The sequence below is a fragment of the Patagioenas fasciata genome, chromosome 2 (assembly GCF_037038585.1).
Source record: "Patagioenas fasciata isolate bPatFas1 chromosome 2, bPatFas1.hap1, whole genome shotgun sequence".
NCBI classification, from domain to species: Eukaryota; Metazoa; Chordata; class Aves; order Columbiformes; family Columbidae; genus Patagioenas; species Patagioenas fasciata.
Genome location: NC_092521.1, coordinates 123,225,104 through 123,240,525, shown reverse-complemented (window position 1 = coordinate 123,240,525; position 15,422 = coordinate 123,225,104). Strand labels below are relative to the sequence as shown.

The 15,422-nt window shown below is 37.9% G+C and overlaps 1 protein-coding gene across 3 annotated transcripts in view; it reads left to right on the top strand.

The window, feature by feature from the left end:
• DNAJC13 (DnaJ heat shock protein family (Hsp40) member C13) overlaps positions 1-15,422 on the top strand; it is a 56,232-nt gene that overhangs the window by 7,929 nt on the left and 32,881 nt on the right. For all 3 annotated transcript variants that reach the window (XR_010650865.2, XM_065830407.2, XM_065830408.2), the window contains exons 3-19: positions 3,306-3,381; positions 3,753-3,902; positions 4,258-4,299; positions 5,391-5,591; positions 6,685-6,891; positions 6,981-7,076; positions 7,222-7,313; positions 8,072-8,238; positions 8,338-8,417; positions 8,494-8,663; positions 9,506-9,605; positions 9,858-9,965; positions 10,531-10,686; positions 11,484-11,540; positions 12,812-12,933; positions 14,196-14,271; positions 15,277-15,372. Coding sequence is in view for 2 of the 3 variants with exons in the window: in XM_065830407.2 (XP_065686479.1) it covers positions 3,306-3,381; positions 3,753-3,902; positions 4,258-4,299; positions 5,391-5,591; positions 6,685-6,891; positions 6,981-7,076; positions 7,222-7,313; positions 8,072-8,238; positions 8,338-8,417; positions 8,494-8,663; positions 9,506-9,605; positions 9,858-9,965; positions 10,531-10,686; positions 11,484-11,540; positions 12,812-12,933; positions 14,196-14,271; positions 15,277-15,372 (1,996 nt within the window). In the remaining variant the exon portion in view is untranslated. The remainder of the gene's footprint in view (positions 1-3,305; positions 3,382-3,752; positions 3,903-4,257; positions 4,300-5,390; positions 5,592-6,684; positions 6,892-6,980; positions 7,077-7,221; positions 7,314-8,071; positions 8,239-8,337; positions 8,418-8,493; positions 8,664-9,505; positions 9,606-9,857; positions 9,966-10,530; positions 10,687-11,483; positions 11,541-12,811; positions 12,934-14,195; positions 14,272-15,276; positions 15,373-15,422) is intronic.

Sequence of the window (15,422 nt, the reverse complement as noted above, 5' to 3'; positions counted from 1 at the left end):
TGGTGGGTTTTTTTGTTGTTTGGTTGGTTGGTTTTTTTGTTTGGTTTTGGTGTTGTGTGTTTGTGGGTTTTTTTTTTCCCCCCCCTGGCTGTCTGCTGATAGTTACTTCCTGAATTCTTCCTATCCATGTTTGTGAATGCTGGAAAGGAAAGAATGGGATTGCAGGAAGTGACAGCCACAGTTCTTTCTCAATTGTGCTTTGAAGAACCATGAGATTGCTTCAGTGTCTAATCCAAGAGCTCCCTGCCTTTTTGTCAGTAAAAATTCAAGCCCTGGGTAGTTCAAAGTCCAGAGTAGACTGAGCAGCTGTCTGAGGGCAAAATCTTTGTTCTATCACAACACATTCTTGATTGACTTGAAATAAATAGTTAATATTAAAGTTTTACCTCATTAGAATTTTAACTCAACTTGTGTAAATTGAGTCTTTCCTGAGCTAAGATCCATGTGTTTGGATTTGTGTGGACACGAGTGAATAAACTGTTTCCTTTAGTGATCATAAGATACTATGTTGGGGTAGAAAGTTAGAACAGTTTGTCCCTATTTATCTTTGTTGCCCAACAGAAAATATCTGGTCTTTTCCTTTGAAGTTCCTGTGATGTATATGCAAATTTAGCGTGCATACAATTTGAGCCACTTGGTGAAAATGAAATATGTAGAATTCAAAATGCTTTTCTTGCCCAATACCTTCTGTTAAAGAGCCTGTTCCTATATAATGCAAGCTGTTGAAGTTAGAGTAGTTTGATCTTGAACTTTGGCGGTACTGTTCTGATAAACTATCAAGTCTTATAAAACTTCAAACAAAGTTTAAAGTTTAAACCAAGCTTAGTTTAAAAACTCAATGGCACTTTAATTTTCACATAATGGAAAGGGAGTATTTTGTGAGTAGTTGCCTCTTGGGTTGCAGCAGAAGCGTATATGGGTTTTTAGTAAGCTTATATTTGAACACTTAAGTCTTCTCAGTTCATAGTTATACATTCTCAGTATAATCTATGGATAATAAAAAGACAGTAACTTAATGTGTAGTGCTAAATGAGCCTGAGTCACTTTGACTATTCATATGATTTGTCACCTTGCTGAATACAGGCTGTGTGTATGGCAGTTAAAGTATTTTCTAGTAGTACAGATGATGATAATAGAATCGTAGAATACTTTGTGTTGGAAGGGGTCTTCAAAGGTCATTTAGTTCAACCCCCCTGCAATGAGCAGAGATATCTTTAACTAGATCAGGTTGCTTCATATGTAGTTCTGTAAAAATAATGAACACTGTCTTTGTCTTGAGTGTGATCGTATGAAATTGGCCTACCAGGTTCATCCTGATTAAAAAAAACAAAAACAAAAAAACAACACAACCAAAAACAACCGAACAAAACCAGTTTGACTTAGAACTTCTACAGTGCTTCTAAGAAACTAGTGAATAGGCAGTAGCCTTTTTACTGGGAAGAGGACATTTGTTTTGAGTTTTTCTCGAAATAGCCTGGCATTAGACTGTACTGCAGATGTGTAAGCCACATGTAAGAACTGACTTCTGAGTTTCTTCTGTTTGTGCAACAAGACTTTGGTCTTCTGAATTTGCCTAGGGAAGTGAGATGAAGGAAATGGTAACTTGGCAAATCTGCTGTTCTGTCTTGTGTTCCTTGTCACATCACACATTAAGAATGCTGGGTATTAAATATACTTCCTAGGTCTTGAAATGCTGGTTTGAGGATAAGGGGAGAAAAGGAAGTGGATATGATGTTTGGAAACGGATCTTCAGTTATGTGTGATCGTTGCAGATCCTCATTCTACCACAAAGTACTGTGAAGCTTTTTAGTATGTTAAGTGAGTAACCAAAACCTTAAACAAGTAATAAAGTGCTTTATTACTTGTGATAAGATTTAAGTTCTTTAGAACAGCATAAATGAGCCGTATTTGTAAATCATATAAGAGACTGAATAGCTACCTAAATTGTGCAACAAGAGAAGAGGCAGTAGTTGATATGTTCAGAGGATTTTCCTATGATCGGAGAACAAGAGCATTCTTTGACAGACTGAAAATAGTGGAACTGCTAGCAGTCAGAATAACTTCAAATGTTCTGCTTCATTACTACAACTTCTCTTGACCTGCATTTTACAACACAAGAATGCAGAGAAAGAGGGAAGAAATGCCCCACTTCTTGATGCAGTGTCTAGTATGGCATAGATCCAGCTTAGTCAGCCATCTGGTTGATCCTAATCTGTTCTTCCTTAGCAAACTCACAGCATAGTCAGAACTGAAACTGAAATTGCTACACTGAATCAGTTTTAATACAGACAACCAGCCGAAGTATTTTTATTTGGTTCAAGTTCAAGAAAGACATCCATATTCAGATCCTGTTTCTTTGGTCAGAGACAGTTGCTAGAACTGGCCCTGATTCAGGTTTGACTTGACATTCTGGGCAGGACTGCCTCAGATAGAAGTACCCTAGAAGTAGTTTGTACAAGTAGTAAGGGATTAGTAATAATCTATTGTTTCAAACTCTGGTTACTTGTGTTGCAATACTTTCTGATTCAGAAATATGTAAATAGTCTCTTTATATAGAGTTGGTTCAGGATGTGCTATTAAGGTTGTCTAGGAAATGAAACCATGGTAAGGCTTCCGTTTCACATTTGATGTATCTGAATTTCTTGGCTTTGGCTTACTGCTGCTTGTTTCTGTTATGCCTGAAATGCAACTGTGTTGCTACACCTGTTCTTCAAGCACCGTGGCAGTTAACGAATCTGTGAGATCAATGTACAATGACTAGCTGCACGTTGAACTACAGCTTCATTGATCCAAATCAGAGTTTAGTAGTCTAGTTTTCCTCAAGGTGAATAAAATTAGGCTTGGCAATAGTAACACTCTGAATTGTTGTAGTATTGTGACCAGATGTGTAAATTGGATTATTTCATGTTACAGCTGTTGTCTGAGATGGCTTCAGACAGACACTTTATATAGAGTATTGTAGGAATATATTTCTATCTGTGTAGTGCTTTTAGAATTTATTCTCATCTGGGAGTACCTTCCAGTGCAAGTTACAAGAGTCTTTTGGTCCTGACTTAACCAATAACATAGGAAAATATATGCGTAAGGAAATGTGTTTAGTAGTATTTAACTTGTATATCCCCTTTATGAATATATAGAACAGACAAGATAAACATTTTATAAGAGTAAACTGCAAAGTAACAACAAATAAAATTCCATATCAATTTCCTAATGCTGACTTGTATGTAGCTTCTTAACATAGTTTTTGAAATTCAACATGACTTTTCTGTGACTTCTGGAGAAACAAATGCTCTTCTGTGTTCTAGGTATAAGCGAGTCTTTTCAGTTGGAACCCATGCCATCACCACATACAATCCCAACACACTAGAAGTTACAAATCAGGTAACTGTCATTTTTGGACAGGGCTATTTTGAGTTTATTTCTGCCTTCACTGACTCTACAAATATCCAATAGTTTTTGTAGTTCTAGGCAATTTGTCTTTACTGGCCAATAAGCAGTAGTTTGCTTTTGGGTGTGCTGTTCTCAGGGAACTGGGATAAGTTTTGATCACTCTAAGGCTATGTCCCTGAAGGGAGTTGAGACACTTATTTACTTTGCAGAGTATTGAATAAGAAGCTCAAGCTAAAGCTGTCATGTAGCATGGTTCATTACAGCAGCTCAATTAGTTATTATAGGTACTAAGGGGTTTTGAGTGGAGAAGATGTAGCTTTAAAATTACTAATGGTCTAACCTTATTACTTTCAATTGTCTAGTGGCCTTATGGAGATATCTGTAGTATTGCTCCTGTTGGAAAAGGACAAGGAACAGAATTTAGTCTCACTTTTCGCAAAGGGAGTGGAAAAAAGTCCGAAACTCTAAAGTTTTCCACAGAACACAGAACAGAACTCCTTACAGAGGCACTGGTAAGATTTTTTTATAATATTTTTTTTTTTTATATTCAAGCAAGTAGTAAGTACTTGGCTATCATTACCATTTGTGGTAGTTTACTGTGCTTTCTTGCATAAAAAGTAGGGAAGCAAGTTGTCTGAGCTGTAATGTTAATGAACCTGATCTAGTGTCAGTTGCAGCGACTAGTGCATGATTCTTAAATAGCGAGTAAAGCTACAAATACTGAATACATTAAAATACAGTGGAATGGTGAGCTGTCAAGAAAGCTTAGTTTGAGTCCTTTAAAACAGGTTCAGCTTAAATGTAGACTTTCTGGATAGATTGACTCTTGTATTTGCATTCATTCATGGTTAACTTTTTTAAAAACAGAGGTTCAGGACAGACTTCTCAGAAGGAAAAATCACAGGACGGGTAAGTGTCTGGCTTGTCTGGATCATGTGTAGTTTAATGAGATGATCTAAAGATTAGTACTTTGTATGTTATGCTTGTGCTGCATGCACTACCTAAAATAGCTTTTGTAGATTTGAATCTGCAGTCTTGCTTTGAAAAGAGAAAAATTAGAGTTTGTACAAAAGCAATGGGAACCTTTTCAGCAGTAGAATATTTGAGTCCTCTTCACTTTGCCTCAGTCTTATGGTAGTACACTCAAAGACTTTGAATGTTACTGCTGAAATAAAGGGCTTTTTAATTTGGTAAGATGGAAGAACAACATAAGCTTTGATTCATTATTCGATGTTTACTAGTTCCAGCACTTTACTTTCTAACTCTAATTTTGTTTTCTGCATGACATCCTGAACACTTGATATGGGAATATTTTTTTTTTCCCCTAGGAGGATTTTGCTTGGTCAAATTAAAGACAAGATTGCTATTTAATGAATCTTGGTAATATAGTAATAAGAAAGGCAGTATACAGAGCTGAACTTTATATTTGGGTGTCTTCTTGTTACATAAGATAGCGCTTAAAGTATTGCATAGATTAGATCTGCAGTGATGAGCATAATAACACTGCTGGAATATGGGTGTCCGCTTTGCCTGTAGTTTAGAGCAGACCTTTAACTTTTGCTGATTTCAGTATGCCTGTACTTGTAATAGAATATGACTGCAGAAGGTGAAAAAATTTGCACTATAGTGATAAGTTTACCTTAATTTAGTCTTGATGAGCGGAATAACAGCATCTGGTGCAATAGCTGTTTCCTTGTCTAACTACTATGCACATAGTCTGTGAGTGGACTAGCATCTGCAGCAAGAGAAACTTCCTTTTGGAGCAGCTGTTTGGGGATCCTGTTCTCTCTTCAAAATGTATTGTTTAAGCTGTGACTTTCTTGTCAGTTGACAACTACTTTCCTTTGATTCGTAGTGTTCTTAACATAAATAAAATCATTAAGGAAAATTATATAATTTTTTTCAAACTTTACACCCACGCTGCTTGCTAGACTGGAAAGTAACTATTGCTATGTAGTAAAGGAGTGTGTGTAGATGTCTAAAAGTAGCTCTCTCTGCAGAGGTATAACTGCTATAAACATCACTGGAGTGATACAAGGAAATCTGTCATTCTGGAAGTGACTCCTGGAGGTATTGACCAGATTGATCCTGCAACAAATAAAGTCCTGTGCTCCTATGACTACAGAAACATTGAAGGCTTTGTTGATATTTCTGGCTATCAGGGAGGCTTCTGTATCCTCTATGGAGGATTTAGTAGACTGGTGAGTACTAAAACAGAACAGCTTGGTATGGTCCTTAGTATGTTTATAGCTGCATATTTAATAATGAAGCTTCAACATAATTTGAGCATACAACTGTGTGCATCTTTAGCACCCAACTGTGGAGCCTCAGGGCTTTTGGACAGGCTTTAGAACCTCTTTTCCACAGGAAATGAGTTAAAATATTTGATAGCAATGTGTGGGGTTGGTGGTTTTTTTTGCTTGTTTTACATCTTTAAAAACTACAGAGCATAACATATTCAGTTATTTATAATTGGGTAGTGAATATGAATGTAATGTGGTTGTGGAGTTTCCTGACATCTTTCTAGGTACTGGAAGTGACAGGCAGTATTACTGATCTACCTAACTGATGGAGGGATCCTGTTCAGAAATAGTTTGATCAGTGGTGATACTTCCTTTTTAGGCCTGTGATCTGATATTCAGCTGCTTTGCTTGGGAAATACTTCAGTGTAATACTGGTTTCAAAATCTTAGAAGGGTTTCTATGTGCTGTACTGCAGACAGCTGAAATGCATCTTTAGGAATTAAATCATGGTTACTCATGTGAATATAGCTACCTCAGTCACTACTAACAAAAGAGGACTCTGTTCTCTAGATCAGGGTTTCCACATCTTTTGTACTGCAGCATGCTTTTCTCTGGCATAAAACTAGCAACATATAGTTTATCCTCTAGAGCTGCCCTAACCTTGCCTAGCAAGGCTGGATAGCAGCAGCTGGGGCTACCACTGGGGTTCTCTGGCTCCTCATTCCTGCTAGACTGTCAGGTTCTGTTGATGAGGGTGAACAGGCAGGTTATGTAGACTTTTACTTCAATGGCACACTAATGTGTAGCAGGGTATCCTTTAGGAATAGCTGCTATAGATTTTTTTGGAAGGCAAATGTAAAGTTAATAGTGAATCTCTTGTGTAATAAATTTCTCTTCTCTTTATACCATGCACTTAGCAAAGACAAGCCCAGTTGCTGGGAAGCTTCTTTACTATTGTGTATATAGTGGAGGGTTATTTATGGAACTGTAATTTCTTAAGCTATGCTGTATTTTTCACCTTTTTTTTTTTCCCTCTTCTCAAAACTTGCAGCACCTGTTTGCATCTGAGCAGAGGGAGGAAATTATCAAAAGTGCAATAGAGCATGCTGGCAATTTCATAGGTATCTCTCTGCGAATAAGGAAAGAATCCCTAGAATTTGAGCAATACTTGAATCTTCGCTTTGGAAAATACAGCAATGATGAATCTGTAACATCTTTAGCAGAGTTCGTTGTTCAAAAAATAACATCTAGACACTTGGTAAGGGTATCAAACTGAACTCACTTGGGTCTTCTTAAGTACTAAGAATTCTGTTTCTTAAAATACTTTTTTTTTTCTTTTTTCTTAAGGAACCTGTGAAAAGAGTACTAGCACTTACAGAAGCTTGCTTAGTTGAGCGAGATCCAGCTACCTATAACATTGTAACTTTGAAACCCTTAGGCGAGGTAAGAGGCAACTTTCCTCAGTACCACTTCTTCAAATAGAAGATTATCATAGTAGGAATTTGGTAGTATACATGGGATGGCTTTAATTTGTAGAGTAGATAAGGAACACATTAATGAAGCAGTGTTATTTATCTCTTATTTTTAGGTATTTGCAATAGTATGCGACTGTGAAAACCCCCAGCTTTTTACCATTGAATTTATCAAAGGACAAATTCGGAAATACTCTTCAACAGAAAGGTAACTGGAGCTCCTGTGAGTTAGAAATTCAAATGGAAGTTGCTATTGCAGTGCTTCTAGTTTCTCAGCTTTCATAAACTCTGACCCTTGGAAGTATTAACTCAAAGCCTTGCTATTCTAGTGGTCTGCTGCTTACAAATCAAGATTTGTTACAGGGTGTAAATCTCTCCCCTCTGCTTTCATCTCAACTTAAAGCAAATCTGTTCAGAAGTTTTCTGATGAACGTGTAGGGGTGTTGGCCAGTTAGATAAAACCTGTTTCTCCTACCCATTGTTTTTCTGGGCACAACTTAAATGATATGGAAATGCGAAGGCTGTAAACCCTTTGAGCTATCTGCTTGAGATGGTCTTGGTTGATTCTATTTAAAACAGCCAGCAGACTAGTCTCTGAAAACACTTGCAGTTGTAATGCAGTCTAATCCTGCTAAGTGAGGTTTTGCAGAAGGCACAGGGGTGAATTGGCTTGCAACATGTGTAACTCATTAACAGATAATCTAGAGTTGATCCCTTTAGTGAAAGGCTGCAGCTGGCTATAAAGGGTGTAAGACAGTTCCATTCTTACAGTGAATAAAGGAACAGTGGAAAGTTAGTGACTTCTTCCAGAGGTGTAGCTGTTAGCACCAGTGTTAGAAAGAGATTCCAGGTATTGATGCCTTTCATTCTGCACTTGATATTTTTTTCTGATTTTTCTTATAGCTTGGTTCTTTGGCATCAGCTTTCTGATCTAAATTGTATTTGTACATCTCTTTCCCAATCCAGAGATTCTCTCCTGGCAAGCTTGTTGGATGGAGTTAGAGCTTCTGGTAATAGAGATGTCTGTGTGAAAATGACCCCCACACACAAAGGCCAGCGTTGGGGATTACTCAGTATGCCTGTAGATGAAGAAGTAGAGAGCCTTCATCTGAGGTTTTTGGCTGCTCCTCCAAGTAAGCTAATGCTTAATACGTGGTTTTATAGTGCTCTTTAAAACATCGAGGTATTGAGTCAGGTAATGTTGTGCACTGACATCTTATGTCTTCTTCCAGATGGTAACTTTGCAGATGCTGTGTTCAGGTTCAATGCTAACATTTCCTACAGTGGGGTACTACATGCAGTTACACAAGATGTAAGAATGAATCCTCTGCCCATCCTCTTAAGATGTTGTTAATGCATGAAGATATTAATAATTATTTCTTAACCAGGGTCTGTTCTCAGAAAACAAGGAGAAACTCATAAATAACGCCATAACAGCATTACTCTCCCAAGAGGGAGATGTTGCAGCATCTAATGCAGAACTTGAAAGCCAATTCCAAGCAGTAAGACGACTAGTGGCTTCAAAAGCAGGCTTCCTTGCCTTTACTCAGCTTCCAAAGTAAGTGAGAAGTCTCTTCAAGCTTGGAAGTAGTAGGTGAAAACAGTTCTTGAGCTTTTGATGATGCATTATCTTTAAGAATGGGAACTGGAGTTAAGCCTCACTTCTGAAATAGACTGGAAGACTCTGTACATGATTGCCTCCAGTAGTATGAGGCTATTATGGAGATTTAATGTAAATTGAGAATCCCAAATGATCATTAGGGTGTAAAGCTGATTCTTCCTTTGCTAAATACTCTCTGCCTTGAGTCAAATATGGTTTACAGTTTTTCTTAGTGGAAAAACTTCTGAAGTGTTTCTTCTTCTATCCTTGAAGTAGGCAGTTCTTCATTCTAAAAGTATGTTGATGCCATTGCTATCTTCAGTTCAATACAAGATTAAACTTGATGTTAGGAAGTTGAGTTGTACTTCTACAGTACATACAGACTGCTTGAAGTTTGTGTCCTAATTGGATAACGTAAGGAAGCAGAAACACTACCTGATGTTCTTCTGAAAGTGAAAACGGGATTATGAGGCAACTGAATGATGTAAAGAGTAACATACAGAAGGTCTGAGACCTCCATAAAGTTCTGTTTCTCTGCGAACAGTGTCCTATACTATCACTATCCTGTAACCACAGAAGTACATCTTTGTTTTGGTGAATGTGCTCTGGGCATATTGTTAACAGTGAAGTCAGTATTAATGTTTTCCTACCAAGAAGTCTCAAAGTTATGTAAACGTCAAGGTACTGGTTTGTCAAATGCAATGGGAGCAGGCAATTCTGGTCCCCAATTGGACTTTGATCTTAAAACTAAGCTTTCTGTTTCCTCTCTAATATTGGGGGTTTTGCTTTCCTTTCAAAAGATTTAGAGAACGGTTGGGAGTGAAGGTTGTGAAAGCTCTTAAAAGGAACAATGATGGAGTAACCCATGCCTCTATTGACATGCTTTGTGCTCTTATGTGTGTAAGTATTAAATTGTGGATTCTTTTATTTTGGAATGTGTGAACTTCAGTCTACTGAAAAATATAGAAATAGGGACTTCCCTTCCCTGTTGCAGTATGCTCAAACATGAAATAACTTGTGGGACGGTGACTTCCCACTGAACTTGGATGTGCTTTTTATGGCTTCAGAGCGTGGCTTTTTCACTACATCTGTTAAAAACTGAGGACTGAAATGTGACTGCGTAGTGAATACTTCTTTTTTTGTTTGTTTTAGCCCATGCATGACGACTATGACTTGAGGCAGGAGCAATTGAACAAAGCTTCCCTTCTTTCTTCAAAGAAGTTTCTAGAAAATCTACTAGAGAAATTCAATTCCCATGTGGTAAGTCAAGTTTTGAAAACAACCAGCTGCTTTAAGTGCTTTTCCTAATTGCTATGAAAACACTTCTGTCATACTTGGCTATATCTCTGAATATATTTGTACCTGCAGTTGAAGTGCAGAAAACACAGCTATGTCTGTCACTGAAGCTTGTTCTAAGTAGGTTTGGATCTCAACAGGATAGGATGTAGCTGTCTATACTGAAGAGCCTGAGTGTCATGTAACAAATGTTTGCATGTTTAATATGGAAACTGGGTGTTCCTTTTAACTAAAAGGGTAGTGTGAACTGGTACTTACAGGATTAAAACTAGAAAAAGTAATTTGCAGCACACCATTATACAAGGTCATAAATCTCCGATATGCTCTAAGAGCCAATACTTTACCAAAGTAGTGCCATGTTCAGAGTAATGGCATATTTGACAAGCCAGTACTTGTAATTTTTGTTTGCAGACCATTTCATAGCATGACAGAGAAGAGCATCATGAGTACTGAATAAAATTTGCATGAATACTCTTGGGCGGGGGAGAAACATGGTATCTGTGTTACATACGTGTTGTCTTAATTTCAGGATCATGGGACAGGTGCCCTAGTAATTAGTTCACTTCTGGACTTCCTCACATTTGCCCTATGTGCTCCATATAGTGAGACTACTGAGGGGCAGCAGTTTGACATGTTGTTGGAAATGGTGGCTTCTAACGGAAGAACACTGTTTAAGCTCTTTCAGGTAAGATTTCATATATTTATTATTATTATTATTATTATTATTATTATTATTATTATTAGAGACCATAGGTGGTCAGTGAACGTGAACTTTTTCTGGTTCTCCTGAAAGACAAATTTGTCTCCTCTTCAGCTGGTTAATGTGCCTAAACCTTTCCTACCTTGTTGAGTTTTTTTGGCGACCTGTTGCTTTACTTTCAGATATCAGATTGAGGTGGTTGTGCTATAGTGAATGATATACCAAATTGTTGTAGAATAGACTGCCTAAGGCTTGTTTCTAGAAACACTTTTTAAAATAAAAACATCAGTTAAATATTAAGCTAGATTCAGCAGATGCACAGATTTTCCTCTCTTTGGAGAATCTGCCACCTTTTAGTTTCTCAGTAAAATGAGTTAAGAGTTATAAAACAAGAGTAACATCCTTTTCAGTAGTAAACCTGCAAGAATTCTAAGATTTTTAGCTAAAATGTCAATACTTTGCTTCTGTAAAAACAGTATGTTCTTCTGCTTCTTGATTAGCATGAATTTGTTAGACCATTTTCCTGAGCATTATTCCAGCTTCTCTGGTATATAATGTTGTTCAATGCCAAGAAGTCCATTGGATAGTTGCATGAGAGATTCTGATTTAAAGGTACAGGGGGGAACTCTTGCTGGACTAGCTTTCACAAAACTGAAATGTTAACTTTTGCCCAGAACTGGAGGTAGAACAGCCGTGTAGATGAGTTAAGGAAACTGAATCACAGATGATCTAATCTTCAGATTTTGTTCCTGGATAATTGTTGTATCAATGTTCTGTTTTAGCACCCTTCCATGGCAATTGTGAAAGGAGCGGGTTTGGTAATGAAGGCAATAATAGAGGTGAGATTTTTATCAGTGTTATCTGGGATAGCATGCTGAATAAGTATTGTCTATTTTGGAAGTGCAGTTGCTTCCCAGTAGAAGTCTTGTGTTAGCTTCTGTTGCTGGAGGTGGGTGGAGGGAAGATGGGGAATGGAACACCTGCTTAATTGTGAGTGGTTTAATACAGCAACTTGCTTTGTCTTACACTCGGGGGTTTGGAAGGCATGTGAGTTGGGACATCAGGTAGTGTCTTGCATGTTCTCATACTGCAGTCAAGATCTGGCTGTTAATGTTGTATGTAGCTCAGTCACGTACCTCAGAGCCACCCGTCTTCTCCTGCATGTCAAAGGCGGTGTCTCCAGAAGGAGAGGCCATGTCTCCTGGGATGCATTGCCAGATGGAATGGGACTGGGATTAGCAGGCAATAGTGTCCCAGAGCAGACTAGTGGTGTCAGCCTCTGTTCTTGCTCTTTCTGCTTCAACAAAGGATGATTTGGCTTTTGTTAGTTTCCATACCACATGATGTATGGACCAAGTCCATACTTCTCCAGGGCTGCTCATGATTGTTGCAGGGTGACCTTGCCAACTGACTCTGGACACTTCCTGTGTTGAAATTCAGGGCTTCAGTTAGTGCCTCATTGTATCACAATGGCTTATGCATCTGAAGTGTCTAGTACTTTCTTGGAATGGAAATGAATGAACACTTGAAATAGAGGTATTCTAAATCTGCAAGTTTCCGTTGATATCTCTGATAATGTTAGCTAAAGATTGCAGTGCTGTTTATTACAACTCCTGTCTTTTGAACTATAGTGAGACATGGGCAACTAAATGCAGTGAAAGCTTTTTCTTGACTGAGTGACAGTCTTGTCCACGTGGCTATCTAAACGGAACTGCACCGGTTACTCTTCAATAGTTACTGTTGACCACAGCCAAGCAACAAGCAATTACTTGTGACTGTCATTCTTTGTTTAACCCTAATTTGCAATTGCAGTGTGAAAATGGTACTTGTAAATGTACTACTAGCCTTCTGATCTATGATGGGAGTCATGCGTCTTACTCTATCCAGTTACTGTCCTCATAACTACCAGTTATCTGGTTTGTGGCTTTACTACAGCTTTGATCAGTTGTTGTTGAGAGCTTGCACTTAAAGCCCATTATACTATAGCTTCTGACTTTTGGGTATTAATTGACATAATTGATGATCAAGAAGGCCTTGGAACTGTAGACTAAGATAAAAACAGCTTAACTAAGATTCTTTCTTTAGTAATCATCTTGCCCTGTTTCCAAAGGAAGGAGACAAAGAAATTGCTACCAAAATGCAAGATCTTGCCCTCAGTGAAGGTGCCTTACCTCGTCACTTGCACACTGCTATGTTTACAATAAGCACAGATCAGAGGATGCTTACAAATAGGTATGTCAGTCTCGCTTGTTGTATTATCTTTAAAAAGTCTAAGCAGTGGCCTAGCTAATATTAAAAACATGGGGAGGTCAGGAAAGAAAACTTGCAGCTCTTTAGGATAGTATTTTCTTCAGCAGCTGGTATGTTGGAGTAAACTTCAGCTGAGACTGCAGCCACTTAATAAAACTTTTATTTTTTTTGCTGAAATGGAACTTGGGTTGCTTACTCATTAAAGGCTCAAGTTTTCGTGTGTGTGGGGTTTGTTTTGTTTTGTTGTGGTTTTTTTTTGTTTGTTTGTTTTTTTTTTGTTTTTTTTTCGAGTTGGGTTTTTTTTTTCTGAAAACACTCAGGGAAAGAAAAGGCAAGGGGAATGTCTGGAACTTGTAAAAAGGTTCATCTTGTGTTATACAACTGTATATATCCTGGTGCGCACACCTCAGACCTCTTGCATGCAAGTTAGGGTCACCCATTCCATCTGAGAGAACAGTCTCATGCAGAAATCATCCCCTGAATTCAGCAGTCAGTAGAATTTGTGAGCTCTGAGACTAAGCCTGAGGTTGTGCAGAAGAGGATGAGTGATAATTTAATTATTTCCACCCAAATACAAGACCATAGAATAGAAGTTTTAGCTGCACATTCCTGAAGTGCTTAAAGAGTTGTGAAGCAATGTAGTGACAAGTGGAACTCGTTGCCACCGTGTGTCATCCAGGAGAGAGCTTGTATGAAACCTTCTGTTTTACTAGTTCTGTTTGGAGCTACTATTTATGACTTGCTTGTAAGCAATGTGTCAGTTGAATGTAGCAGAACCCTAGTGACAAACGGTGGCAGAAAGTGTCATTGTAGAAGACAGGCTCCCAAAAAGGCTTTCCTAGCCAATAATATGTATTAAGAGCTTCAAGTAGAGCAGTTAACAGTTCTTGATGGCTTCTAGACTCTTAACTTTAATTTTAATTTAAGATTGACTAGCCAAACTTAAGCTTTGTTATTAGATGATGAGTTTCTACTCTATTGCTCAAGTGTTCTTTTGAGGTCTAGATCCTCCAGCATGTGCTGCTGCTGTTCCACTAACTTCACTGGAACTTCTTAAAGGCAACACTTAAACGCATGCTAAGCGTATACTTGAACAATATAATGCTTTGTGTTCTTACTCACTCAAGAGCACAAAGCTCTTGCTCATCTTCATTTCACCAGCATGGTAAGGATGTCAGTTTAGTGATTTAAAAACCTGTTTAAAATGCGAACTTGCAGTTCATTAATTTTGGTGGCTTTTTCAGGCAGTTAAGTAGACATTTGGTTGGCCTCTGGACAGCTGAGAACAAAACCGCTATGAACTTGTTGAAGCGTATTTTGGTGAGTAAAAATGGGATATGGAGGAAAGAATAAAGTCTGAGAGCCTGCAGTATTAGAAAACTTGGGCTAGTCTATATGGTAAACATATCCCCTTTCCCCTTTAAGGGAGAAGTCTAGCATGGGAGATCAACAGTTTGGCATCAGCTATTTAAAGGATGTTGATGGCTAGTACAAAACATCCCAGATTCTTAAAGTATTCTGTTACTTTCCTACCACTTTAAAAAATGGTGTATGATACAAAACGTAAAAATAAGGTGTCTGACTTTTTTCTTTATTAAAAGGACAAAAATGTGGAAGACTTAGTAAACATAGTCTCTAGTGCTTAGTCTCTAGTCAGCAAGAACTTAAGGCAGCAGTTCTGTCTGTGCTTTCATGACTGTCCAGCTTTCTTTCCTTGTAATTAAAGTTATATATGGACTGATAGGTCCTATGTTCTTTCACCCTTAAGAGTTTCCTGAAAAGTTCTTGCTTAAGTTGCATCAGTAAAACTAGTTCAAAGCACAGTGTGTAAGTAATTACTAAATCTGGAAAGATGCCCACTTTAAAACTCAAAATAGCAGTTCCTTCACTTTTGGCAGAGTAAACTGTCCTGATCTTGGTCACTGTCTTCTGGAAGGCTATCTCATCTCTAATGTCACATGCAATATCCAATCCGTATAAGAGGATATGGATGGATCCTGGTGTTACAGTATTCGTGCTCCTGAATATTTCTGTGGGATCAAGTCTTTTTGTCCTGCAGCCCTTAGTTTCATTAAGTGCTACTTTAAGAAATGGAATACAGGCAAGAGCTCTGCTGTACTGAAGCTAATTGAATGATTCTGTTGAGCATGGTGGCATTTCACTAATAAAAGCAAAAAAGCTGTTGTAGCTTTAAGTACCTGCTTTAGAGCAGAATGTAAATTCTGTTTTCAAATTTCTAATTTAAAGAAATATCTTCTTACCGAATATGATGGGTTTTATTCTATTAGCCATATCTGTGTTTATATTGGTTTCAAATGTTTTTAGCCACCAGGTTTGCTGGCATACCTTGACAGTGCTGAGCCTGTTCCTGAAAAAGATGCTGATAGGATGCATGTTAGAGATAACTTAAAAATTGCAACTGTAAGTAAATGCAACTTGCTTACTACTTCAATTATATAGATGTATGCTCG